Source organism: Wallemia ichthyophaga (assembly GCF_000400465.1).
Source record: "Wallemia ichthyophaga EXF-994 unplaced genomic scaffold scaffold3, whole genome shotgun sequence".
NCBI lineage: Eukaryota > Fungi > Basidiomycota > Wallemiomycetes > Wallemiales > Wallemiaceae > Wallemia > Wallemia ichthyophaga.
The window spans coordinates 1-27960 of NW_008806276.1; the positions used below are offsets into that span (position 1 = coordinate 1).

Here is a 27960-nt window from a genome sequence, read left to right on the forward strand (position 1 = left end):
TGTTCACCTAACCTAACCTTCTTTTTCACCGATTGCCAGACTAATATAAGCATCAATATGTCCATAAATCTTTCCGTTGTTTCTGTCTACAAATTGTTTGTCAACAAAATCTGAGCTTGCTCCCGTATCTACAAGTCCTCTTGTTTCTTCTCCATTTATTCTAACTGGTGTTGTGATCATCTTGTCCTCCGGAGTGTCTACGTCTACTCCGGTCAGGGTTTCTCTAATTGTTCCTGTTCTCCTCATATGAGGGCATTGACGACGAAAATGTCCTGTTCTTCCACAACCGTAACATTGTACGTTACTCATTCTGTTGGCCTTCGTTGCGTTGAGGTCCATTGGGATCACCTCGTCTTGCTTTCTGTTAGGTGACGAGACCACGCCTTAAGCATTACCCCTTTACTTACAGATTACTTCCCACATTTCCCAATTCAGCCTCAGACCGCCGCCCTGCCGGCTTAGCCTCCGATACTTCACACGGCACACATATAAAAGCCTCACTACTTTTCTATTGTATCTTAACGAATTACATTCACTTCTATCTATCTGTTTAGCTGTGTACAAAGCCATTCCTCATAACCTAAGCTAAGACAAGCCCAAACCTTAACACTTTCGATGTTGCGGTGGTGGTGGTGGCACAAAATAACCGAAATTTCTTTGTCCCTGGTTTCTCTGTAAACCTTGATTGCTTCGTATGAATGTTTCCTCGAAGTCAGTTGCATAACGATAGGCTTCTTCGAGTGTTTTGGGGTATTTTCCTAGTACACTGTCTTCTGTCTTTGGTTTGAGTGCTCTTGCAAAGTTGTAAATTTCTAAATTCTCAGGCATAAGTGTGTCATGTGGTAGGATTGTACGTAGTTTTATATGCTTCTGGATGAGTTCATATACCGAATGTGTTTGCTTTAAGTTCATGTATTGTCTAATCAAACTACGTTCCTCTGCAGGGTTGCTAAAAGTCTTCAACAAGATTTCCTTGAAGTCATTCCATGGTGGTAAATCTTCTCCGTTCGTTTTTTTGGTATTGCAGGTACCAAAGTTGGGCATGTTCTGTTAATAGACTAGTTGCAAATTCACTTTTTTCTTCTTCAGTGGCTCTAACGCTTTTGAAATAAGTGTTTAATTGATTAAGCCATGCTACTGTCTTTATTGAGTCTAATTCTCCTTCAAATGGTTGTGGCTTAATTGGTTCAATTTTTAGGGTGGTTTCGTTCTTTAACTTGATTCGGTCTCTTTCTTCTTGTCTAGCTTTCTCAATTGCTTGGTCTCTTTCTTTTTCTGCCCATAATGCCGAATATCTGGCCTCGAAGCTGTTTCTTTCGTTTGCTTGGTCTCTTACTTTTTCTTCCCATAATGCTTGGAAAGCTCTTTCTCTTTCTTCTTGTTCGATTTTACTGGTAACTCTCTCGTTTTCTACCGCTTGCTTGATAGCATCATTGATTTGTTCGTGAAGTGTAGTGATTTTACTCAAATCCATTCCTGCTACTTGTTCTGCTATCTCTTGATGTTCTGACATTTCTCTTCAGTTCTTTTTTACCTGACTGGCTAATACTTGCTCTCAAAATACTTGCTTTTATTTAACTGGCGAAGCTACCAACTGTAAACGTCTTGATCTTTGTGAGGTGAAACTGCACACAAAGAGCAAGGCGCTGAGATTAATAAAAGAATTAAGTCTAAGATGTATCAAAAGAAAAAGTAGTCGTTTAAATAGTTTAGAATTCTAGGTTTTATTCCCATTGTCTCGTTATCTTCATTGTCCTCGTGCATAATCATGCATAATCTTCATTGTTCTTTATTCTCATTGTTCTCATAGCGACCATGATGTCATGTTACCTGTTCCTGCATCTTGCCCGCTGTATTACCTACAAAGGCAGGGGCACATCCTTATAGCTCCCGTGGTCCAGTGGTTAAGATGTCGCTCTTATATGAAATCTATCGTATAGCGAAGGTCGGGAGTTCGAACCTCTCCGGGAGCAACTTTTTGTTATTATTTTGAATGTTTCATTTCAAATGCCTTATATAATCGGAAAGGGCGCCTGAAATGAGAGATTTTTAAACCCGAGATATACTGCTAGACAATTTTGCGTCGCTGAGCTCATTTGTCAAAGTAATTGTAAGTTTCGATAGGTTGCTGTTCCTGAAAGGGTGCTATGATAGAATTAAAAACTACAAAATGGGGAATTAGGGGAATCTCAAAATGACGTAGCAGATTTATCGATCTCTGTTCATCTTTTGTCAATTGCAATTTACAGCAAACTATGCTTCGTCTTCAGAGTGAGTATTGGGATACCTTACTTTGTTTTTTAGTGGCTTCTCTCTCGTGCGACAAGACTCAGCTAGTTTAGACACCTTCGGAGACCTTTGGGTTACCGCTGAATTATGTTAACTTTGCTGACAAACCGTCAATTGTCCTCGAATTCAGTGAAAAAGGCCCTTGACTTATATTTATGTAATATAGTAAGGCTCATTTCAAGCCATATCTCCCCCGGGATTGATTCTCATCCATAGGCACGTTCAACCGGATCTTGCTTCCAGACGACTTGCAATTCACCGATTTGAATGCTTGTGCTGTTCTGAAATATATTCCTTTGTATACAAGACGCCTTCTATAATTAATTAATTCGCGTATCACTGACTCGTGCACTGTGACCACCACCTAGTATCATAGAGCGGCTGACCAATGCCACAGACGAACGAAAAAAGAGCGATTGTATTGGGATTTGGTGTATGAATCTTAAAGATATCTTGGCTCTTGGCACTCACCACTTCATAATAACCTTCGAGGTTACAGAAGCTGCTCAACACCAAGACGCTTGAAATCAATATCGAAAATTACGCACTTGGATAATACAGGAGATACAGTGTGTATATACGTGCTTAGTTACAAAGTCACAAAATTGGTCGTGTTAAGAAACAAACTGAAGCGCGGGATAAATACAGTACCTACCCACTCCCGTTTCAATGATCCAATGGACTTAGTTCCAAAATTCCCTGCGACTGCCATTCTTACGAGGAAAAGATATCCAAAGCGGATGACAGACAGTCATAAGGAAATAGCAACAATCCATCATCACGATTCTATAATTAGGAAAATAAGTAGGAACAAAGGCAAATTATTTACTCAAGTCCCACAACTTCCAATCACACACTGTATCGCGGACTCAATCAAAATCCAGTTGCAGTATCAAAAGCAGAGGCAACACGACGAACACCAGGATTCATACGCGCGCTAAACAGTCAAAAGTCTGAACACCACCGTGATCATCATCCTATTCTTCCTAAATCGTCACGTTCAGCGTACAGGTAGGCCATCCAGAAGCTTCATTACCGATGAGCACAAGCGTAAAACAGAGCTAACGTGGGCATTCGTTTTGCAGCTGATGCCAAGAATTTTATTTTTGGAGCTTCAACTCCTCTGATAGCCAGTCTTAACAGCCGTGGCAGCCGTAGAAAATCAACGCCTGCAATAATAACTGAATCTGTTTAAAATGATTGTAAGGGATTTTTATTTCAGCCAAAAATTACAGTATAAATGCGTGATATTAACATTTAAAGAAAAAAGAAATTTATGATTACTTCTCGAGGCTGAACTGAGAAGTAGGACCGCCTGGCAAGGCCTTTAGAACAAAGGTTGGGGCATCAGATCTGAGAATGGAAAGTTCAAGAATCTCAATGATGCCTTTCCGTTCTGACAATCTATCTTGATCAAATTCGGCCAGGAGTGAAGCATATTTGCTAACATCTTTCCTGTCAGCTATTACGAGCACGTCTGGCTTCTTTCATGTTGCTTTCTCTCAAAAAGGTTGGAAGTGATTTTGTACAGGTTCCCTGACAGAGTCAAATATGTTTTGGGGAAATAAACATACCAGAAGTAGAACGTATGACGCATACTTCGGTCAGCAGCTTAGGGCATTTTGAGGCACTTCTTGTGAATGAAAAAAGGCGCTTCTCTGCAGTTTGCGGTTTGTCTCCCTAGTTTCCTTCATCTAGAGCAGTCCAAGAGCTGAGATACGTTTATCTTCGAGCTTACCTTTCTCTAAAACTACGTTGATGATTCGCGCTACTTAATCTCCAAATTCCTCTCTAACCAAACTGTCGACCAGAGATCTTTTGATACGAGCGCAAATGGTCTCATCGCAAACTTGGTATTCTTCACTGGTGCTAGCTTTTTGCAAAGATCTGTTCGAAGCTCCGGGCGGTCCAGGGAAGTCTTGCGATGACTTTATTGGTGAAACAGGTACCGATTATACATCGGTCTGTCAAGTGCTCGTCAACTCTCTTAACCAGCATCTTCGCGATATGTCTTGCCAGGAGAATATCGTGACTGCCCACATTCTGAGGTCAGCGTCCTATTACTAAAAGAGGATCGATACAATTCTAGCTAATTCTGAGGTCAATGAGGTAAGTGCTTGGTGGTACTGTTGGTGGAGATATCGATGATGTTAGCATTGCCCTGAACGAGGCACAAAGTCAGAAAATGCCTCAAGGTAAGTTAGAGGCTATCAAGACTGTTTAGACAAAGATTATGCATGTTACCGCGCTTTTCGAACGACACGATGGTTCTTTACTTGAGGCAATGCGTCATGGCTATCTGCTCTTGATGGTTGAGATATCGTTTTAGATTAAGGTGAAGCGATTGAAACCTTTTCTGTAGCCATTCCGCTCGTTAATTTTAGCTGATAGGGGTGGTAAGTATGTTTAGCAGCTGCAAGTCACAGCCTCAGATAGATTCCAAGTCATCGTTACCATTAACCCAGGTGGTGATTTCGATAACAAGGAGTTGTCGCTGCTCTTCTTAAACGTTAAATGCTAAGAGACTTGAATTGATAAAAGTGTTTGATAGACTTGGATAGACTTGGCAAGGACGCTAATGGTGTCTTTGGTGGTTGCGGTGATAACTGCGGGTCATTTCGGTGAGCACATCCTTGTCTCCGGCTACATCTACGCGACCGACAGACACTCTGATCGTGCGAACGTACTTGCCTCTAATGACTTTAATTCCATCCTCATTTCAGTACACAGGTTGTGTATGTGTTTTTTTTTTAAAAAAAAAAAGAGTGTTTAGTGCAGAGAATATATTCTCTATTTGAACAGATGTATATTGCGCCATAGATGACAAATGTTATCTCTAACTCATTCGGACTGCTATAGGGTGCTGAAGGTCTCAAGAAACTTAAGAATCTATGGCTAAATGATTATGGTGAAATATATTGCTGAATAGTGTGAATTTACGTGCCGTTATCCTCGACATGGTTAAGGCCTACGCTGTCTTGCCCAAGGTGTCTCATTAGCATTTGAGACGCGCTGGGTGCCTTGAAAGACTTTTAAACATACGAAACAACGAGTAAACATAGCACATAGCACAAAACAAATCGTTGCAGATACACTAAACCTCTACACCTTATACATATCGGTTAAATAAAGCATATTTCTCGCATGAACCCTTCTAGACAAGTGTTTTAATCGGAGACAGTGGAGACAAAAGTGGGGTTTATATCCTCGAACCCAACTTGAACCCAAACTAATCAAATAATATTTAGTTTTTGCTGTAACGCTTGAAATAAGGATGTAGCTAGCTTCTTCAAATTCGTCACATGATTCATAACCACCATCTCTCACAAATGACACAATTCGATATGTCCAACCTGCCAAGTGGTAATAACAAATAGGATGCCGAATTTAAATGGTTGGGGCACTATCATCGTCAAGATACAATCATCCAGTGTTTGTAAAACGTTCGCGCAATATTTAAATGATAGATGTTCATTTTTCTCAACTTATCCCCAAACGTTTTACCTATATATTTGTTCCCTTAGCTTTTTACAATCGAATGATAAAGCTGAGCACTTGAAAACAAAGGGACTGGGCTTGACTTGAAGAAATCACCTAAACCTAACCTGAGACAAGTTGAAACACCTCAATATTGATTACGTTACATTTACCAACATGTCTAATCGAACAATCTTTAAAGCCCTCAAGAAACTTACCTACTATTTGATTTTTGTTGAAGATGTAACTATCGCAAGCTACCTTCCCAGCATTGAGTATTCGGATTTGAAAGCCTCAAGTCAAACAACTGGATCGATACCTTTTGGAGAAATTCATTTAACCTCAAAGCTCTGAAACTATACAAGTTTGGAGTAAATTTACTGACACAGAGACAGTGGAATCCCTGCAAGGGTTGGAGATTGAAGCTCCTGGCATGCCTGTCGCGAAAATCGGAAGTTTACCAAGCTTCTTGAGGAAAATGACTTTATTCAGGATCCTCGAAACTATACAGTGCTTTTTTAAACCCTAAAAAGCTTTCAAAGTCGAATCATTTGAAATACCTCAATCTTAAAACGTATCAATCGGATTCGTGAAGGGATTTACGACGCGAATATTCCACCACCCTTGGAGTAATTTAGAGCGAAAACAATGTTTTATTCCAGATACGCATTTCAGCGCTTCAAATCTGCACACCTCTTTGTAAAATTAAATTAGCGTCACATCCAACATTTCTCAAAGGTTGTTCATTATATCACAGCCATACCTTTTGAAGTATTGTAGACTAAATTGTTGAACGTTAACATTTTTCTCCTTTATTAATCGGACGATTGAAAGTCATTGAACTTGAAAGAAAAAGCGATGTCGTTAAGAAAGATGCTGCACCGATTTAAGCAAGAACGCAATGAATCGCACTAAACGTCATCGTAAGTGAATTTTGTCATAGAGAAAATACAGGGCATTGCCACACGACGAAGTGTTTTCGCTACCGATTCAACCTTATCAATTCACTTTAGTGCATTACGCGTGGCGCGGATGATCTTATCTCACAAAAAATCTTCATATGTAGAAGACACGTAATGACCAGAGCCAAATTAAGAAGGAAAATAACCAATATCAACATTATACTCGAATAAGAACTAATGCTCGGAAGCGCACCAGCTCTATTAACCCGCGTACCCAAAATAACTCGGTGTTTTAGCGTAACCGTGAAAATTCGAGGATCGGAAATCACCAGAAAATTGCGAAAAGAGCCTCACAGTAGAATTACTATCTCCTTCAATCGTCATAGTATCGATGGATGCACGTTGATCATGTATCGTCTTGACAAAATATTCAGACTTCATCGTGGATCGACCACCCGCAGGGTGAAAGAAGTGCGCTCTTATTTATCTCCCCGTGACTCTCGACCTCAAATTACAGACTCTTGTCAAAGTTTCGATTGGATTAGTGATGTCATGTTGTGGAGATATTTGGCCAGCGATGCTAGGAATGAGAGTGACACCAACAGGTCAATGCTATAGAGCTCAGTTCTGATTATCTTCAAAAGAAATGTCATCCTCAAAAGAAATGAGATTTTTTGTACGAGGCAAGTGCTGTCCATAAGACGTGAAATGTGCTTGAATTGTTGAATTACTCTTACATTCCGATCATGGCGAAATTTAACCTCAAAACCCATTGTTACACACACTCTTAACCGAACGCACCGTGTCATGTTTGTGGTTGTGCGTTGGACTGTTTAGATTATCAAAAAGCAAATCAGTAAGCACTTACACGATCTCATTCTTCGCGTGTGAGTAATGAAATAAAAAGGAATTTTATTCAATCATGGATGCAACTATTATGCGAAATATTCATGCCTAAGAGATTAAAATTCAAAGAATAAACTGTGTCTTTGAAATACAACTTGAATTAAATGTGTGATTCAATTCAACACGTCAGACGGTCTACAAGATGCCGAGTTGCTTGTTGAATGACATTCTTGTTATTCTCGTAGCCAGTGTGTCCCATCTCGTCCTCATCGCATGCCTCGTTACATATACAGTCACCCTGTTGTCATTGAGTGAGACTAAACGACTGAGAAATTTCAACTTACTCCTAGGCAGAAATCAAGAACCTTGCCGCTGTCATCGAAATTTTCAGGAATACTTTTTTCGTTAGCAGCCCCAATGCCTTTAGCATCATCACTCCCAAATCCCCCTGCGTTTGAATCCTGGTTTGGCTTTCTGTATGGATTTCCAACTAATATAACGGCTTTAATGGCATCTCTAGCTTCCGCCGACAGATTGTTACTGTTGAGGGTGTCTAGGGTGGCAGTAGCTCCTTGCGAATATCCTAAAAGCACGTAAACCTGATGTGGGCATCGCTCGAGACCGTCGTCAATGGTGGTGATGATGTCTTTAACGGCTAGTGTGGTGTTTTGGTCATCTCCTGCGGGGTATACTGTGTCGTATTCGAAGCCGTTTGGTACTTTTGCGAGTGTATTGTTGACGACATCGATGAAAGACCTCGATGGACCTTTTAGGCTGTTAGAAGAGTAACGGAGATCCAATAGTACATGCCTTGCTCCTCGCCTGTGCCTCGAGTGGAAATGAGTACGTAGTCGTTGCAGAAGGCAGTGGCAGCAGTAATGAAAGCAAAAATAACAGCTGAGAAGATCATTGTTGATGATGAGGACTGGAATGCTGATTAGGTTGCTTTATAAATCGTGTAGAGGAACGGAATTTGAGGATCACGTGTTATTGGATGGCGTATGAGCGTTCTGCTCTAATGAATGCAGCGTCTATGCTCAGCTGGTTTAGTGATAATGAGATGGTTCAGGTGAAAGATCACTGGACTTCTCTGATGACATTTCAGGAGGCTTAATTTTCTTTGAGTTTCGACAGGTAAACTCCTTACTGATATTTCTCATTTTTGTGATAAAGTTTGTGTAATTAGTGACAACAGAAGTGTTTTGAATTATTTCAAGACAATGCAAAAAATTTATTATCAAGACAAGTACTTTGTAAGTGCAGAGCCGCCTTGTGCTGCAAGTCATTGTCAGAGCCATACCTCAGATGCACAGTGCTCTCATCTTTGGATGCGGTGGGGTCGTTGCAGACGTAGTCATCCGGGTAGCAGTAGTCCTGAGCTATTCCACTCTCATCGAAAACTTCAGGGATCGGCTTTCTAGAAAGCGTGCTGGCCTCCCCGACTACATTATCTAAGCCCATTCCGTGAACGTTAGAGTCTTGCGTCGCTGGGTGGTATGGGTTGCCAACTAGAATGACGGCTTCAATCACATTTTTGGGGGAGTTATTGAGTTTCTCGCTGTTGAGGGTTCAGGACAGCTGTAGCTTCCTGAGAGAAGCCCAAAATTGCGTATACTTGTGCTGGAAATAACTTTAAACCCTCATTTATATTGTCGATAATGTCGTGAACAGCCAGAGTGGTGTTTTGGTTTATTTCAGCTGGTTAAAGCAAGTCATAATTAACACCATTAGGAAATTTGTCGAGCGTCTCGCTTATTATGCCAGTAAAACTCATGGATGGTCTTTTTATAGGTGTAAGCGATTAAACGAACGCCCTGCATTGATACCTGGATCCTCACCAGTACCTCTGAACGATTATAGGGCAAGCCCTGGGTTACAAAAGCCAATAAAAAACTATTGCCCCATCAAAAATTTTTCATGATTGCTTGGAACGTCAGATCTCCATGACATTACAATACCATTCCTTGAGATGCTAGGATTCATTCCAGCGACCGTTTTATAGGGCATTGCCAGCCCAGCTGCTTCGTAATGTCTTTTAAAAACTCAAGCACAAAAAAAGCTCCAAGATCTGTGTGCTGCATAAGTAATGGTTTAATACTTATCCAAAGTACCCACTACTCTGCTCTTTTTAAGGCCACGATAAAGAAGTAAAAGTTTGGAATGGAGCGATTTTGTTTGGTTGAAAATTTCCAAGTTTCACCATAATCGTTTCACGTGATTCGTATGTTGTTTGATTCACCAAACAGATTTTCTAGGCACGGTTGACGAGCAGCACATGACGAAAGTGAGTTATCTATGAGTAAATTGATGTGGATGGACAAAATCAGACGTCAAATTTGAGCGCAGCAAGTTGAACAAAAAATTCTAAGCGTTTCAACCGTTCGCCGGTCATTCCTTGTGTAATCATCTGATAAGGAACGACGGCACGGGCTGTCTCTGCCACGTACATTGCTTGGTCTCAATTGGTTAAAGTAATTACCATCTATTGTCAAGACAAGGGAATTGTATTGATATACTTAGAACAATCCAGACGATTACCTAAAGAGCAAGGTAACTGATGCTGAGATTGAGACTCTTACAAAACAAGCTCAAGCAGTGGGGTGTTGCTATTGCGGAGCCCAAACAGTTTACGAATCTCTTGGAGAGTGTTTAATTAACCTAGGTAATTGACTCAGTCCAATCATTTGAATGGATTACCATAATCGTCTGAATGAATTACCACATTGTCATCCATTTTGACGTGGGAAGCAGTTGCGTAATTAAATCGAGTGGATAAGAAGACACAATCTTCTTTTTTACACTCAACACACTCACATTCATGGCATCTAACGATCAAGCATCTAACAACAACTCTGAGTTTAGACTCGACAACCTCTTCTCCACCAAAGGCAAGCTCGCGTTAGTGTCTGGCGGTGGCAGCGGCATAGGACTAATGATTTCACAAGCGTTGGCCGTCAATGGTGCGCACGTGTACATCTTCTCGAGGTCAGAGAAAGTGAGACTGGTCGCGGAGACGTACAACAAGGGCGATATTAGTGGAAAGATAACTGCCTTGCAAGGGGACGTCACGAGCAAGGAAAGCATCAAGAGTCTCGTCGAGGAGTATTCGAAGCACGAGGATAGACTCGACATTCTAGTGAACAATAGTGGAATCGCCGGTTCTAAGGTGAATTTCAGTACAAACTCGGTCGAAGAATTAAGCAACAACCTTTTCAACAGTGACACATTCGAGAACTGGGAGGAAGTAATGCGTACCAACGTTAGTTCTGCGTATTTCGTGTCTGCTGCGTTTTTGCCACTGCTTAACAAGTCCAGTGAGACACAGAAAGGATGGTCAGCTACCATTCTAAACGTTACGTCTATCTCTGGCTCCGTCAAGATAACACAACATCATCCGGCTTACAACTGCAGCAAGGCGGCAGCAAACTACCTCACAAAATCACTTGCAAACGAGCTCAATCTTAATGGCTTCAAGATCAGAGTTAACGCTGTAGCGCCAGGGGTTTTTGGCTCTGAAATGACTGCAGGTGGATCGTCCGCCAATCAGAAATCGAAAATCGAAAACGACAAGTACAAGAGCCTCCCAAGTGGCCGCGTTGGAGATGATAAAGATATGGCACAAGCAGCTCTCTTTTTGATCCTCGACCAGTACGTCAACGCCCAAAGCATAATCGTCGATGGAGGTGAGTGTGGCGGCATTAATGACGTCATATGTTAGCTGAAAAGTACTCATTCCCCTTACAGGATACCAAGTCAATCATGGCCAATAATTTTGGGTGAGATGGTTTTTGCTGTTGAATGATATAATGAATGATGTAATTAATGACGTTGGCGCAGCTGGATTATTGTCTGTGATTCGGCCATTGGCCCAGAGTACCAGAGTGAAACATTTCACCTTGGTGCTAAGTCATTTTATGAGGGACAAGTCAATGACCATAGCTTGATTAGAAAGTCAATCCAAGGAATGAATTGGGAAAAATTGTCAGTAAATATGTCACAATGAGTATTTCAATCAGTAAAAATGAACGACATTTTTAAGTATATTAAATGGATTCATGTGGCAACTCATACAGCACGTGTTTGCATATCTCACCAGATGACATCACCTACTATAGAGCTCTACATCCTCACTTTTCGTTGATTAAGCTGTGACTCTGAAGATGTTTTATGTTCTCCGCTGAGTGCGATTGCGATATTCATCTCTCGTCTCGACTCACGAAGCGCATTCGTCATCAAAGATTCCGCGATCAACGATCAGCGATCAGCGAAGAACGGTGATGAGTCTGCGATGAATTGAGATTCATAACTCTGATAAAGCTGCTAAGCCGACTAGTTGACTAACCGACTAGCCTTCTTGGTTAATGCTGCCTTCTTCGTTCCTCTCTCCGTCACCATCACTGCCACCAAGAGGGATAGTCACATTAAACTTATTCAACTTATTAAACTTCGATTTCGTCTTATTACTCGCTTAGTTGTGCTGGATCGTTAAAAATGTCCATCAAGCAAAGGAGTGTGATAATGTTCAATCGATTGTACACTATATTTAAGTATCTACACTGCCTTCTTCAAAAAGGCCAGATAGGTCATTCTATTCGCTTGCCACTGATTAATCGATTAACTTGACGGAGATAGTATCCGTATTCATTAAAACCGAGGAAGTGTCACTTTGAGGGCTTGGCGCGAAGGGTTCATATTCGTCTTCCTGATGAAATTGAGAGTCTGTTAGTTGCAAGGGGGCTAGCATGACTACGGTCAATAGATTCCTGCACATTATCTTTTTGCTCAATCAAGAGAGAAGAGGCCGTTGCACTAAGTTTACGCGAACTATCCGGACCTACATGGGAATTTCAGGCTTATATGTTGGGCTGCCGAATGTAGAGTGCATCTGGCCATACGTCTTTGGCATTGTGATGAACGGCATTTTCAGTGGCTGCATCAACAAAGAAGCATTCGCCAGGATGATCATAATTCGGTTTTGATCTTCGAAGCGCTTTCGAGCGCTTCTCGTTTTCATCGGGGAATTACCCTTTATTTTGCTAGAGGAAGCACGTATATCTGTTTCAGAATCTTCAGAACTCCATAAAGTCTCGCTAATTGAGTTGCTTCTTTTAGGGGTACCAACAGCGAGATCAGGGAAACCCTTTAAAAATTGCCGTAGTTGTGTCTTCGATGCCTATAGATAACGCATGATTAGCTGGCTGCTATTTACAAAAGCTGCAAAGAGACGCTTACACGCGCGCTTTGTCTCGTTCTAGAGGTCTTGTCCTTCTTGCGAGCATCATTTGATGCAGGGAAAACGATTGCTTTTGGCATAATTTTGGTTGCAAGTATCATGTTGCAATTGGTCCTTGTTAAGCGTTTGAGTTATGGGATGCAAACGCGTCGAGAAAGGCATTCGACATTCGATTTTTAGTCAATTTCATCGAAACATAAATGGAAAATGGTTTAGAAATCAAAATCAGCTTATCAATTATCACATTTTTTATAGGATTCCATAGATTATGCAGGCGCTTTTCCTGCTTTTCTCCCTTTGCTTTGATCTTCGGGTAATGTTTGTGAATCCGGCGAAAAAGATAATAATGAGGGAGATAACCCAGTGGAAGTAACTGAACTTTATTGAATTTTCATATCAAAGTATCAATTATTTAGCATACTTCGTTATCAAGGCTGTACAAACCTTGGCATCTGATTGTTGATAGCTTGCTATGTGAGGATAGATACATACGAAGGCGATATTTTAGGAAGGACTTTAGAGAAAAGTAGCTTTTTATGCCGAAGGGAATTAAAGATCGACGTGTCATCATTGCAGCATGGCTGCCGATGCACTTAGATAGAGGGCAGACGCTGCGATAAAAAAGGTTCAAGAAGAAATAGAAGTAAATTTTGAGTGTCATAGGTATTTGAAGATGACAACGTCGCATACCTCAGTCCCTATCATTCTCATGCAGTGGTGCCTACCTCTGTCAAAGCGTTAATAAGTTCGCGAGTTAAATGACCATGATAAACTTTCCAAACCTGCTAAAAACTGGAAGATCGCATTTGACAACAAACGGAGATAATCCCTCCGTGATGCTGGCCTTAAAGAGTTAATGTCATACTTGCAACCAAAGCTGGAGACTCTTAAGATATATTCGGCTAGGATTAATAACGCCTTGCATTTGATGGGGTCTCATTCAAAGACCTTGCACTGTAAGGTCTCATATTTAAACAATTTAGGTATATTGACGTTTTATTTGCACTACTTTGACTTTTTAACTTCTCAACAAATCGTTGAACCATTACTATTTAATCTAATAAGAAGAGGTGGATGTGTTGAAAATTTGGTTCATCTGCCTTGTGGAGCCGTAGCAGTCAACTTGAAACGACATTGAAAACTATTTCACTTCAGTATTTGGAAGAACTAATTTATGAACAGTTAGGGGGATCAACATGGACTTGTTTGAAATCTGCCGAAAAGATATGTAAACTCACAAGGTGGCTACTTTCATCTTTGAACACAGCAAGTCAGATACATTTGGCGATAGATTTAACCGCGATTTTCATGACGACTCAAGTTCAAAGCCAGAAGAAGTATTAATTACTCTAAGAAACATCAATCAATAAGCATTCTATCGTTTCTTTTCGATATTCCAACTTTCGTGATGAAATGGTTCGTGAAGAGGGGCTGTTATGGAGACAATTTAATTTTTTGATTCGATGTTTAAGTTGAATTTAAGGAATCCCTCAAGCTTGAGATAATATTTAAATAGTATGTGCTATACCTGCCAAGTAATTACACTTAACTCAGGAACTTACGACATTCACGTGCCTTAAAGAAGTTTACCAAATTGAATTTTGTAATCAATTAGTGTAACGTAGGTATAGAATCGCGTGTAATTTAGGTGAAGAATCACATGTCTTACAGAGCGGATCCTTGCATTCATGAGTACTCTAATGCGTTCGGCCTGCGGTCAAATAAGCCAAGACGCAATTGATTTCACCGGCTTAGAAGCTCTGACAATTAATAAAAAAAACCTCTACATAGCCATCTCATTCATACGAGATTCCCTTGATGCAGACCGATGTAATTATATATAGAAAGCTGCCAAGGTCTAAATATAAATGCGCAATTTTGATTTCTCTTGATTGATAGATATCGATAAAGCTAAGTCAAATGTATAATCATCAAAATGGATTTGAAAACCAGCTACTCTACCGCGACTACTATCGCTTTCCAACACCCGGCAACTCAATAGCACCGCCTCCTCATCCTCAAGACTACGGGTTGAGAGTACAGCCAGAATTAAGCAAATCAAGCAGATTGTTCCAAACCTCTCTGCACCCACCCGAGCCAGAGTAAGTAGTGTTTTGATAGCGTAGATAGGCTCCTGACATCACTGCATGAACATCTTGGCAAGCAATGGCCCTTATTATAGAAGGTGGATACGAATTATAACGGTGCAATTTACGCCTAACGAAATGTAGCACTCCAATTCCACAACTGCAACAATCGCAGCAACTTCTCCAACCACAATCGCAGCAACTTCTCCAACCACAACCACAGCCTCAATATATTAAATCACAACCTCAGTATCAACAACAAAATGTACCACCACAAAGACAACCCCCACAATATCAGAGTCAAGTACGCTTCGAGGAACCAGCTAATCACGTGAACAATCAAAGACCTCAAAGACCGCGGAGAAAGAGGCCTACCAATGAAACACGCTCTTTTGGCCGTGGTGTTAAAGTAAATTATCAGTATTCGGAATGTACCGGCAGAAAAAAGGCGTTGTGCATTGTGAATTGAGGTCTTAAAAATTACGCTGACACATCTGACGCAAGTTTAAGGGAATCAACTACGTAGGGACCGAAAATGAATTAGGTGGATGCCAGAACGACGCTGTGAGTGCACTTGCGCATTCAATACCCTTTTAAGACTCTTTGCAGGACAAAATACGAAGATTTTTGATCAAGAGATGCGGATATAAGCCTCAAAACATTATGCTTCTCAAGGATTCGAGTGAGATGGGTCAGAATATGCAGCCAACAAAGAGAAACCTCTTTAGAGCCATGGATTGGCTGGTGCAGGGTGCTAAGCTTAACGACGCACTGTTTTTTCACTATAGTGGACATGGTGGACGCACAAAAGACTTGAGCGGTGATGAAATCGATGGTTTTGATGAAACTATCTTTCCTGTGGACTTTCAAAAGGTTGTTCATGTGTTTCAAAAAAGTACTACTGACATCCATTAAGGCTGGTCATATAATCGATGACACAATGCATGAGAAGCTAGTACAGCCACTGCCTGGTAGGTACACCGTTGGGTGATAATTTTCGCTGACAATAGAAGCTGGCTGTAGACTCACTGCGCTATTTGACTCTTGCCATAGTGGTACAGCGCTTGATCTGCCGTTCATGTACGACAGTAATGGTGAGGTCAAAGAGCCGGACGTCTTGAAAATGGCAGCCGGTGAACTGTTTTCTCACAAATTACCTAACGGGATGATACTACCTCTACACGATATTTATTATTTTTCCAAAAAGCTGCTCACTGGCAGGTCAGAGGACAAGAAGCGAAAAAAGACGAAATTCAGTCCAGCGGATGTAATTATGTTCGCAGCTTCCAAGGATTCAGAGACAGCTGCAGACGCTGGTCAGAGTGGCGCTATGAGCTATGCTTTTCTATCAATCCTCTACAAAAATCGTGACGATGATCTCTCTTTCATCGATCTTTTAAATACTATCCGTGATCACATGAGAGGTACATACAGCCAACGGCCTCAACTCAGTAGCAGTCATGAGCTTGACATGGATCTCGCTTTCGTGTGCTGAATCCAATTGTTCTATTGACTATGCTGATCAGCCATCAATCTAAGCAGTGGATAGAAAATAAACTCAATGAAAGCTAAAAACAACAAGCATTGAAACTAGCTTGTGCTTTGTATTTTCACAACATACTTCTTTCCAAAATACCATCACCTTCATTAGCAGTAGTAAATCTGCAAGCTTATCATTAGAAATTTTTCAAGGAAACTTTGAAAAAAGCCCTACTCCTAGGATCTACGTGTCAGCTTTTACTCTTCAAGATAGCCAAAATCTTCTCTTAAAAATGAAAACATACATTTGAAAAATTCATTTGAAAAATGGGAGCAAGGTTTGTCATAAAGTGTAAATTAAGCATCCATTAAATGCATGAATTCTGTAAACTTCTTCATTGAGTTTTTAATCTACACAAAGCATCTATTAAGAGCATGGACTAACCTAAACTAAACCTAAACCTAACCATCTGGGTTGTGGTTTTTGTTGAAGCAATCGTACCAGGATGAAATAAACAAAAAGATGATGAGTATAGGTGCAGAAGGTATGCTGCCTTTTATACTCGCGATTGTGCGCTAGTGAATAGAATCGGAGAATCGACGCGCGAGATCAGATCAAAATAATTAAAATTCTGGAAATATCCGATCTTTCGGGGTGGAGGAGGGCAGCAAAGCTAAGAACATGGGCTTTTCAAAGGCGTTGAATCTGCCTAACCATTGATATACCTTCCAGCTACACCCGTTGCCTTGATACTAAAAATTTGCATTTGAAGTTCTAGGAAATCGTCTAACGCGTCTCGAGTTTGGTCCTTTAGCGCGAAAATAGTTTTGATACGTCAAAACGCACTGCAAAAGCCAAACAGTCGACTCCTAGCTGGATGCAAAGTAATATGTGCAACTTGTCTTGTCAAGAATCCCTTGGACCCATCGTCGATGAATTTGATTGGGCCAGGCCGCAAAAATAAGCCCAACAATAGCGGCTAGATAATTTAAACTTTACAGTAGTTTTCACCCCAAATACCCCCGCAAAGGCCTTCCACCTACCCTCACATACTTGCGCGTTGTGGCCACCCTAGGCGCATAGACAACATTAAAACAGAGCGATACTTTCAGTTAAACATCTGCAGGCTTCATTTAACACGCCCGCCTAATATTTTGGGTTTGGGTGCGGTGAAGGTGGCGCGTACCTTTTTTTTTATAATAAAGACCTGAAGATCTAAGCTATTCACCCAAAGAAGTCGCCAAAGACTTCTATTGTACTCAAATCAAAAGATTTGAGAGAATGTCTAGTCTGACCCGTCCTCACTAGAGGCGCCCACTCAAATTGCTCTAGATGTTTCTTACGTTCTAGCTTTTCCTAAGCTTAAGCTAAACGTGGGATACCTCCTCTACAGTGTTTATGCTCAAATGCAAATGCATAGCTCTTCTAAATTATCCATATCATAGCGTCTTAGCCATTGGAGACAATATATTGATGATTGTGATTTGAAAAATAAGGCGCTACCATCCGTGTATTGAGCTCTATTTGTGGCTATTGAATCAAATAGCTATCTTCAAATGACGTTCTAAGCCTGAATCAAAGCCGGTATTCGACACATTATACGGATCTACCAACGTACTTTCCCCTCTCAGAACTAATTTACCATTATATCACTAAATGATTGAATCTCTGATGGTGACGCGTAATTTTTGACTGAAGTCGAGCGTCTCGACACTACGACAATATAACATGTGACACAGATAGGTAGAATATTATAGCAAAACTACTACAGCTCGGTGATTATCGCCTATTCACTTTCTGTGCTAATACTGCTGTTTAAGTTGAGTCACGCCCACAGTCTATACGCAACCACCAAGATCGATAATCTTACTTGTCTAGTCTCAATTAATCAATCTAGTTGATTTTTTAAGCTTTTTAACAAACCATCTCGGTGCCTTACCATCCCTATATACTCTTGCCTACGTATCTTTTTAAAGTACCCGCTTATGCTGATAAACCTTGGATAGCTCATTAGAGCCAAGAAACAAACCTTCTGTTAATTTTTCTTAAGTTGCGACTAAGCAACTTTATTTTTCTATAACCTAACACGATCAAAATCTGACTATCAATGACACTAACACTGTCTCACTACTTTGTTATGACATCAACTCAACGGATGAAAAGGTTGACCAAAACGTTCTGAGCGTTGATAATGGCCTCGTTTTATTTAATACTTATTTAGGTCATGCATTATGATAGATGCGGTGTAGTCGTGAGTGTCTTTCAGTTTGCACTTATTTGCATGGATGAGATAGTGAAACATCAAAGTCGGTCGAGCTTTTCAAGTACTGTCTAAATTAAAGTGATACAAAGAATGACAGACAGCCTTTCAAATGAGGGAGATTGGAGTGCAGTTGACACCGACGAGATCATCGTACTTGACAAATTTAAAGTTAGTTGGGGTGTGCTGCACTCGTCTGGGCTATTAGTTATGATATGAAACGATCCCATTTACAAACCCTCAATTGCAAGACTTGAATGCATTGAATGGCGACTTGTTCGAGAACGTCGCCAGTGTGGAGGAGACTTAATTATCTACCGATTGATCTTTTTATCCTCTTATTTTTATTACAACATGAAGCTCTTGCTGGATGTAGGTGGTTAGGAAATCAAAAGAAAAAGTTAAACTCTAAGAACACCGCTGGGATGATAGTGATACGCGTCAATGTCACATTTCGTGATGCTGACAAGTAAGAGAAGCTGGGATGTTTTTACTGGTAACGCTTTGATTGCGACTCTGTGTAATCTCCATGGATATTACTTAGATGGAAAGAGGATCAGTGGCGGCAGACAGATGAGCTATCTGAGAATGTCTATTCTTGTAATGAGAAAGTACAAACGCATTCGATTTAATAATTAAATACGATAACTTTTTAGTAGATATACTTTTAGAAAAGTACTTTTGCTGCGAAGGTACTATATTAGGAAACTAATTCACAAGCGTTGAAGAACTTAAGTAAGCTTATTGTGTATACTTTGTTGTAATGCTTCTTTTTGTGATTGTGGAAGGCTCGTAGAATAATCAGGTTATTGCATATTGGACATTTAATACGGGTACGAGTTGGTTCGGTAAATCTTAACACCGATGTATTCATGTCACAGTGAGCTTCCCACTCTCTATAAATCTTGTTACTATCCAACATTGATTTCCCACTTTGATAACATGTATTAGATGAAGAGTCTTTTTAGAATAAGAACGACAACAGAAGGTGTTGCATAAGAATGATTACATGCGCATAAAGACATATCATGCTACAATATATACTTATTCAACTTCGTATTTCTTTATTTTCCACGTTGGCGATTTGGTGGTGCCTTTACAGCCGCAACTCACTTGCCAGCTATATATACGACGGCGCCAATTTGGATACAGCCTTAGGGCTACTAGGGGTAAATTTTAAGGTGTAAAAGTGCTATCGATGCGCTTTTTGCCTTTTATGACAAAGCCTAGTCGATTAAAGAAAATTTTTACAGGCGTATAATAGTCTCAATTCAGCATAAGATGAGGTTTTGTCTAGTGAAGCAATTCAATGATTTAATTTTAGATACGTCTATTTGAAATAAATGAGAGTCACATTCTATATTTCACACCAAATCTTGGTCAAGACATCACAGCAGTTTACCAATTAAAGCATTGTAGTCTAATTTTCATCTTTTATATTTTGTGTGATTCAGCGAAATAAAATTCGATATCACCAGAAAAAAATATGCTGCATCGATTAAAGCAAGAACGCCATGAATCGCACCTAAAACCTTATTGTAAGAGACGATGTTATAGAAAATGGATTCATTACAGTCATCGGTACTGAGACATGAAGGCGGTCAATTGCTAGTGCTTAGGGACTTAAATTATTTACATCTTTAGCTGAGGTTATAAAGTATGCTTGTGGTTTTGTTGGTGGATGTAATGATAAGTGAGATTGCACATACGTTAAAGGTATCTGCGATGCTGCTTGTGAGTAGTGTCAAAAAGCCGCGAGAGCATGCCGTAGATTACTAAAAATTGTTCTGGTATTCAGACTAGATTTCTTCAGATTTACTATATGAGAGCGCGTACACTAAATTACATTGGCCGCGTATGGTGAGTGAAATCCTGAAAATGTTTGTGCAGAATACATCTTATGCGTCGCAAAAGCACCTCAAATGTTTTATATGCTATGAGGTTTTGATATGCACATGTCTTCGCATAAATTTATTACACGGCGATTAGTCAGAGTGTCCCAATCGTTTGTTTAGTTTATCGAGTGTACATCTAACCTTGACTGGTTATCAATCAGATATAATATTAAACATGCCCTTAATAACCTGTGTGCGTATGACCTAGTGGTCAAGCGGCCCAACTCATTTCACGGGCCTATTTGAGACATCCAAATTTTCCCTTGAACAACAAGTAATCAGCTAGCAGAAATCCTCGATCATGTTGAATGAATCAACTAGAGTCATAACTAGCTCAGTGTAAGGTATACGCAATCTACAAATGACATAAAAAAAAAGTATTAGTAACGGCATGTTTGTCAAGCGTTTGGCGATGCAGAAAACCGCCTCAGTAAGCTCGGGCTGAGTATTGGCAAATTAAACAACGAATATTTTGAAAAATACTTCAGCAAATCTTCAGACAGTTACACACGATCACTCTCGAACAAAGTACAGGCCAAGGAAGAGAAAGTCGATAGAGGCTTTGAAAAGACAAAGCAGCTTCTATTTAGCTAGTATGGTACCTCAAAAAATACTGATAGTCTAAAGGTCGTAATGTACAACAGCGTTACCGATAAATCCGACCAAACAGCCCTATCTTCAGTGGCTATCGACAAGCCCCAAATGTGGTTCTTGAGAAAAAGCGAAATGAGCTTCTCAAAGCTGCGTTTAGTTTGATTAATTTCGAGGGCGCATCTGAATACGTCGTCGACATATACATAAGAGCGTGGGCAAGGTATCTTTCAAAACAGGGTATAGGTGGCGTTTATGCACCTGTTTGTCGAGTCAAGGCTCTCTCAAAAGACTAACGGCCATAAAAATAAAGAGAATATTATGTTACGACAGGGTGATCGCGCATTTGTACAAAGTGTGTCTAAGATTTGCCAACATAGCTTAGATGGTTAAATAACCCCGTGTGTGTCTGCTCAACAAGCTGGCTATATCAAGGTGAGTAAGTAGTAAGACTCGAGCGATCGAAAAATGTAAATCACCTGTATAGAGCCGAATAAATGAGAATTCGGGTGCTTGAAGCGTCTATCGCTTAGTAACGTTGGTTTTTGTCGACAGACTAAGCCAAGTCTTCCGTATCTATCCTATAGAGTGCTCCAGGCTGATGTCGGATTGCATTCTCCAAAAAGCGTGTAGAGCGCAGTTGGAGCCTCAGAAATATAATTCTGGCGAAATGTTGTAGAGCTTATTCAGGGCTGTTTTCCCAAACTTTTTTATTTGGAGATGATCAAACCTCGTAAATCAGCCATAGTATGTCCATTGGTATGTTGATATGCGCGGTTAATAAGATCTTAAGTACGCGTCAAGCGACTTGAGATATAATGAGTGCTAGGACTATGCAACAGACAATACATCAGCGTCTACAATCACATCACAGACGCGGCTTAGTAGCGCTCTTTGTGATTACAGCAGCGGCAACTTTTAAGAAGCGGGATTGAAATAACATCAAACAAGCAAATCCCAATTATTTAATTAAACGCTCATTCCTAATCTCATTTCTCGTCTCCTCTATCACAAACTGCCATGGCGATTACAGTGACGCCTCTTGCAGGCTCTGGGAGGGCGACGAGCGGGGAAATGAAAACCAGCGAGCCGCTTTGCTACCTGATGGAGATGGATGGCGCGCGGATATTGCTTGACTGTGGGAGCAGAGATTGGGAGGCTAATGCGAACCCGGAATTTGGATACGAGCGGGCGTTGAAGGAGTGAGTGGGGATTGCACGCATTCTAAAGGCTAACAGACCGCCCCCAGTATCGCCCCGACTGTCGACCTGGTGCTGATATCGCACGCCTCCACCAAACACAGCGGTCTGTACGCCTACGCATACACGCACTACGGGCTCACCTGCCCAGCGTACTGCTCTCTGCCCGTCAAGGAGCTCGCCCGGCTGACGACGCTCGAGGATATCATCGGTTGGCGCAGCGAGAGGGAAATTACCGGGGAGAAGGCAAGCGAGTCTCCAGACGCAACAGACCAATCGCATTCGCCCCTCTTCGTTCCTACCAGAGAAGAAAACCGCTCAGCGTGGTCGGCAGTCAAGGATGTGCGCTATCATCAACCACAGCATCTTTACGGCAAGCTACGCGGTGTGACGATAACGGCGTACTCCTCCGGCCACACGTTGGGAGGCACGCTCTGGAAGATCCGCGCGCCCTCCGTCGGCACCATACTCTATGCAGTCGGGCTCAACCACATGAAAGAGCGCCATCTTGACGGCACAGCGCTGATACGCGGTGACCAGGGGGGTCTGAGCGTGCACGAGCAGCTAGTGCGGCCTGGACTCGTCATTACCGACAGCGAGCGCGGTGACTGCGTCAATGCCAAACGCAAGGACAGGGATGCAGCGCTGCTCGACTTGATCAACCGCACTCTCCAGAACAGCAACTCCGTCCTACTTCCATGTGACCCCACCACGCGTATCCTTGAGCTACTCGTCCTCCTCGACCAGCACTGGTCGTATATCCGCGACAAGCAGCCATCCTTCCGCGTCCCACTCTGTCTCATCAGCAACACGGGCAACGACATGCTCAAGTTCGTCCGCGGTCTGATGGAGTTCTTCGGCGGGGCTACTGCTGCTGGCGACAACACCCTGCGGCAGGGCAGGGGAGTATTAGAATTCAAAACACTCAATATATTCACCTCAGTTGACGCTCTCGAGGCGACCCACCCGAACACCCCGAAAGTCGTCCTTGCGGTGCCGCTTTCCATGTCTTATGGCAGTTCGCGTAGGCTGTTCAGCTCTTTTGCAAGCACGCCGGGCAACGCGGTAGTACTGACCAGTCGCGGGATGGCAGGGTCGCTTGCGCGCGACATATTCGACCGCTGGAATAGCCGCCAGGGCGATTCGCAGTGGGGCAGCGGGAGGCTGGGCGCGATGGTACATGGTGATTGGCGGGTTAACATTACACAGCACTCGAAAATTCCTCTGCTGGGCCAGGAGCTGGAGGCGCACCAGGCGAACGAGCGTCTCGCGCGCGAGCAAGAGGCAGCCAAACAGGCTGCAGATTCGCGACGCCGCAGGATGATGGAAGCGGATGCCCAGGAGGCGGACGAGGAGGAGGAGGAGGACGATGAGGACGACGATAAGGACTCAGACAAGGAGGATCAGAAGGAGGAGGAGGTGCAGCAGGTCAGCTTCGATATCTTCCTCAAGGGTCACTCGACCCGCGGTGCAACCTCCTTCTTCAAGACCGCGCAGGGTTCCGCACCGCGCTTCAGGATGTTCCCTTTTAACGATACGAAAAGAAAAATGGATAGCTACGGTGAGGTGATTGATGCTGATAGTTGGGTGAGCCGGGGTAAGGAGATGGAGCGCCAGGCTATCGAAAGGGATCAGGAGCACGAAGCTAAACGGAGGAAGATGGAGGAGGAGGCAGACGCGACTCCCATAGAGCCACCCTCAAAATACATAAGCGAGCAAGTGGAAGTAGATGTGCGATGTCAGATCATGTACGTCGATCTTGAAGGTCTTAACGACAGCAGGGCGATCAAGAATATAATGCCCCGTCTCAACCCGCGCAAGATGATTCTCGTAGGGGGTTCTCACTCTTCATCCCACTCGCTTATCGGTGCATTCGATGCCATATCGGCCATGACCAAGGATATATACGTGCCTGCTATGGGCGAAACGGTAACGATTGGCGAGCACACGCACAGTTACACGTTCACTCTCGGGGACAGCCTCGTTAATAGCGTGCATATGGCTCCATTCGAAGATTTTGTCGTAGGTCACGCCATCGGCACGATGAAATACCATGAAGAGGCCCTCGTGCCGACTTTCGAAGAAGCAGATGCGCGTGCTGCACAGGACAACTCACGCGCATTGCCCACATCTCTCTTTATCGGCGACATGAAATTGACAGCTCTCAAAGCCAAGCTGGTGGGGCTGGGAATGAGTGCTGAGTTTGGTGGAGAGGGTGTGCTGATATGCTGGAATGACAAGGATGGTGCTGAGGATAATGCAGACGGTGCAGTGGCCGTGTCGAAGAATACCAACGGTGAACTCAACATTACGTCTAGTTTGATAGGTGATGGTGACATATACTACACGGTACGCGAGGCTGTGTACGGGATGCATGCTGTGATACCGACGCCAGCATAACACGAGAAGAAAAAGAAAAAGAGTATTGTAGATTATTTAAGGGTATTTCAAAAGTGTATTTCAAATACCACCACATCACACTCCATATGGAAGGAAAACTGCAACAATACCCTAATCCAAACAAGTCGCCAAATCTAGGACCGCTTCCTATGTTCTTGAGCGGCGACAAGGCGTCTGCACAAGTGGTGGTGTTTGTAGCGGGGCTGACGAACACGCTACTGAGTGTGCCATACGTCGCGCCACTGAGCGAAGCACTGGAGAGAGAAGGCTGGGGGCTGTGCCAGCTGTTAACCAGCTCTTCAGGCTACGGCTTTGCGCATGGTTCACTAGACCGGGATGTGCGAGAGATATCGAGTGCGCTGGGCGAGCTGCGCAAGCTTGGGTGGGTGTGGATTGTATTAAGAGGGGTGCATAGCAGCTCACGCTCGCCACAGCAAGCAAAAGATAGTGCTTATGGGCCACAGCACAGGCTCACAGGATGTGGTGCACTACCTTACCGCCGACGGACAGCGTGAGCGTGTAGACGGCTGTATTGCTCAGGCTCCCGTCAGCGATAGAGAGGGGATTGACGATGGTATAAGGTCGCATATCCCCCTCGCTCTGCAGATGATGAAAGAGGGGAGGGCTGATGAGGCTATGCCGCGCGATAGCTGCAGCTGGTTCGCTACACCTATCACAGCTTATCGCTTCCACTCCCTCTTTGCAGAAGGTGGCCAAGATGATTACTTCACTAGCACTCTCCCGGATGATGCGTTTGAGCGCGTGTTCAGTAGACTGAAAGCACCATTGGCTCTCATTTTCAGCGGCGCTGATCAGTTTGTGCCCGCTAGCGTGGATAAGGAAGCGCTCGCGAGGCGTATGCAGAGTTGTGGCGGCGAGAAAATCAGAGTAAGCACAGTCGTACCAGATGCCAAGCATGACTATCAGGGGGGCATGGATGGCAGCAGGCCGACACTAAAACTAATTGAGGTGGTTTTGGAGTTTTTAAAGGGCTGTTAACATATAGAATGCATGTTAGTTTTCTACAAAACACTTCTACTCTTGTTTTACACCACCCTGATTACCCCTCCCACTCCACCACACAGCCCACGCAGCTTGGATGGCAGCTAACGGCGGACAAAGCCACTGGAGAAGATACCAATAGCGCGTCCTGGCGCACCACTCACTCACCACGCCATCCACCTCTCTATACGTCTCCTCCCTGCTGCTATCGTTGTGCACCACCTGATCAGCCATATCGACCTTGACGTCGATGGGGAGCTGTGCGGCTATCTTCTTCTGTGCATCGTGCTCGCTGATGCCATCTCTCTGCATGAGTCTGTGCAGCTGAACATCTTGAGAAGAATAAACCAGTGTCCTCACCCCCACGTAACGATGCAGATTGGCTTCAAAGAGGAGGGGCACATCGAGCACGACGACACGCGACAGACTCGCATAAGCCTTGAGCACCTGATGAGCTGAGCGGTAAGCAGTGCACTCGTTTCACAGCGCTCACCCACCTCCCACGCTGTCCGCTTGAGTATTTCCGGGTGGAGAACACTCTCTATCCACTTCTTCTCGGCCTTGTCGTCGAAAAGGATACGCGCGAGTGCTGGGCGGTTAAGAGTGTGTTGATTGGATGGCTCATCCCATTTCAACACTCTGTCGCCGTAGCGGTCGGCTATGCTGCGCAGAGCTGGGGTGTTTGGCTCAACGACCTGCCTGGCAACGCTATCTAAATCAATCACTCGCAGCTTGTGCTCCTCTCTTAGTCGCTGCGTCACTGTCGATTTACCCGTGCTGTGTGGACTGTTGAGTCGTTGTTATAAACTGCGCACTCCAGACACACGCTATTCCGCCAGTTAATCCAACGACTAGCATCAACATAGTCAGCTGTGTCTGATGCTATGATGCTATCCCATTCACCCACCCAGCATCCTGATTGTACAAAGTCAAGAAATCTCAAACCAACGAGTCACACGATTCAAACTACATCTAATTCTCGTTTGTACTTTATCAATCGGTCAATGTGTAAAAAGAAAGCTCGGTGAAAAATTAGGGGAAAAAGTGGAAAGTGAAAAAGTCAAAGTGAAGAAATCCATTTGGTATATCTTGTATTACTCTAGCAACTATCCAAGTTGCTGTTTTTATTGGTGTTTACTGTGCCATCTGTGCATTTATCAATGACGATTTCCTCTTATCCACGTCCTCCTGCACTCCGTACAAAGACAATCTCTTATTAAATTGAGACAGCGAATCAGCAAAATCGTCAGCATGGCTCGTCAGCCCGAGCACCTCCTTAGGACACACCCCTTCCATGCCCTTAGCCAAGTGGTGGATGGAGCACCAACCATCATCCCACTCCCTGACAATATGCACCTTATCGCCTGGTATGAGCATAATCTCATCTGGCAGACTAGGAACGAACTGCGTAGTAGCGGTAGCTTCTCGTCCTTGCGTGATTGAAATCTGTGAGTTAGTTAGTTGGTTGGTGATGCTTTTCGAACAACTCTGCCACCCACCGGCATTGGTATGTAGGCAGATGAACGCTCTACCGTATTGTCTAAAGGCGTTGGCGAAGTTATCTCCTCTGGTATGACGGGTCCACCGCCGAAACTTGCATTTGATTGTCCAACAAGGCCGCGATCGCCAGTGAATTGCATCCTAGAACCCCTCTGCAGAGTCTTCTCCTGCCTCTTGCGCTTCTTGAAGATTACCAGGCTGATTAACACGAGGATGGCTATGAATGCGGCTATTCCAACGCATATACCCGCTATGCTGCCGCCAGAGAGGCTATCAGAGGAGTCTTCGATGTTAGCTGTGTTGTCGGGGGTGGAAAGTGATGTGTTTTCTGGTGAAATCGTTTCTGAGGGGGTTGTATTTGATGGGGATGTGTTCGATGATGATTTGTTTGATGGTGATACGCTCGGTGAAGTTTCTGGAGAATTTTGATTGCTTTCTGTGGTATTATCCTCTTGTTCGGTTGAATTTGCGTTTGCGACTGGATTTTGCGTATCTTGAGTATCTTGAGTATCTTGAGTATCTTGTGTGTTTGGTGTATCTTGTGTATCTGGCGTATCTTGTATGTTCAGTGTATCTGGTGTATCTGGTGTACCTTGTACATCTTGGGCACCCTGCGCACCTTGCGTTACTTGGGCAACAGGAGGAGGACTGTCTGCAGTAGGTGAAGCAGTGGGAAGAATATTCGCAGGAATTCCACGCCTAATCATCCTCGACGCCTTCCTCTCCCGCCCGTGGTTATGGTAATGATTGTGAATTGAACTCTGCATAAACGAGCGTATATTGTAATGTAACTATTTAA

At 43.0% G+C, this 27960-nt stretch overlaps 9 protein-coding genes and 1 non-coding gene across 10 annotated transcripts; 5 read left to right on the forward strand and 5 right to left on the reverse strand.

The window, feature by feature from the left end:
- Nucleotides 1-603: 603 nt before the first annotated feature.
- J056_002964 (uncharacterized protein) lies at nucleotides 604-1513 on the reverse strand (the record flags this gene model as incomplete). The annotated part of the gene is made up of 2 exons (XM_009268268.1): nucleotides 604-1047; nucleotides 1100-1513. The coding sequence occupies 2 exons, from the start codon at nucleotides 1511-1513 to the stop codon at nucleotides 604-606; spliced, it is 858 nt and encodes a 285-aa protein (XP_009266543.1).
- Nucleotides 1514-1886: 373 nt separating this feature from the next.
- Nucleotides 1887-1973, forward strand: J056_004961. The gene has a single exon. It is a non-coding gene; the product is annotated as a tRNA-Ile (tRNA).
- Nucleotides 1974-7692: 5719 nt separating this feature from the next.
- On the reverse strand, nucleotides 7693-8975 carry J056_002965 (uncharacterized protein; the record flags this gene model as incomplete). Its single annotated transcript, XM_009268269.1, has 3 exons — nucleotides 7693-7812; nucleotides 7859-8280; nucleotides 8765-8975. The coding sequence occupies 3 exons, from the start codon at nucleotides 8973-8975 to the stop codon at nucleotides 7693-7695; spliced, it is 753 nt and encodes a 250-aa protein (XP_009266544.1).
- A 1357-nt stretch (nucleotides 8976-10332) lies between these two features.
- Nucleotides 10333-11284, forward strand: J056_002966 (Rhamnolipids biosynthesis 3-oxoacyl- reductase; the record flags this gene model as incomplete). The annotated part of the gene is made up of 2 exons (XM_009268270.1): nucleotides 10333-11197; nucleotides 11259-11284. The coding sequence occupies 2 exons, from the start codon at nucleotides 10333-10335 to the stop codon at nucleotides 11282-11284; spliced, it is 891 nt and encodes a 296-aa protein (XP_009266545.1).
- A 1064-nt stretch (nucleotides 11285-12348) lies between these two features.
- On the reverse strand, nucleotides 12349-12827 carry J056_002967 (uncharacterized protein; the record flags this gene model as incomplete). Its single annotated transcript, XM_009268271.1, has 2 exons — nucleotides 12349-12687; nucleotides 12747-12827. The coding sequence occupies 2 exons, from the start codon at nucleotides 12825-12827 to the stop codon at nucleotides 12349-12351; spliced, it is 420 nt and encodes a 139-aa protein (XP_009266546.1).
- Nucleotides 12828-14667: 1840 nt separating this feature from the next.
- On the forward strand, nucleotides 14668-16329 carry J056_002968 (Metacaspase-1; the record flags this gene model as incomplete). The annotated part of the gene is made up of 7 exons (XM_009268272.1): nucleotides 14668-14849; nucleotides 14912-14932; nucleotides 14979-15294; nucleotides 15345-15398; nucleotides 15444-15707; nucleotides 15751-15805; nucleotides 15848-16329. 7 exons carry the CDS (start codon nucleotides 14668-14670, stop codon nucleotides 16327-16329), a joined length of 1374 nt encoding a protein of 457 aa, XP_009266547.1.
- A 5751-nt stretch (nucleotides 16330-22080) lies between these two features.
- On the forward strand, nucleotides 22081-24659 carry J056_002969 (Cleavage factor two protein 2; the record flags this gene model as incomplete). The annotated part of the gene is made up of 2 exons (XM_009268273.1): nucleotides 22081-22262; nucleotides 22310-24659. 2 exons carry the CDS (start codon nucleotides 22081-22083, stop codon nucleotides 24657-24659), a joined length of 2532 nt encoding a protein of 843 aa, XP_009266548.1.
- Nucleotides 24660-24745: 86 nt separating this feature from the next.
- Nucleotides 24746-25658, forward strand: J056_002970 (UPF0613 protein PB24D3.06c; the record flags this gene model as incomplete). Its single annotated transcript, XM_009268274.1, has 2 exons — nucleotides 24746-25041; nucleotides 25094-25658. The coding sequence occupies 2 exons, from the start codon at nucleotides 24746-24748 to the stop codon at nucleotides 25656-25658; spliced, it is 861 nt and encodes a 286-aa protein (XP_009266549.1).
- Nucleotides 25659-25694: 36 nt separating this feature from the next.
- Nucleotides 25695-26575, reverse strand: J056_002971 (uncharacterized protein; the record flags this gene model as incomplete). Its single annotated transcript, XM_009268275.1, has 4 exons — nucleotides 25695-26108; nucleotides 26159-26438; nucleotides 26488-26512; nucleotides 26569-26575. The coding sequence occupies 4 exons, from the start codon at nucleotides 26573-26575 to the stop codon at nucleotides 25695-25697; spliced, it is 726 nt and encodes a 241-aa protein (XP_009266550.1).
- A 220-nt stretch (nucleotides 26576-26795) lies between these two features.
- On the reverse strand, nucleotides 26796-27868 carry J056_002972 (uncharacterized protein; the record flags this gene model as incomplete). Its single annotated transcript, XM_009268276.1, has 2 exons — nucleotides 26796-27107; nucleotides 27161-27868. The coding sequence occupies 2 exons, from the start codon at nucleotides 27866-27868 to the stop codon at nucleotides 26796-26798; spliced, it is 1020 nt and encodes a 339-aa protein (XP_009266551.1).
- Nucleotides 27869-27960: the final 92 nt, after the last annotated feature.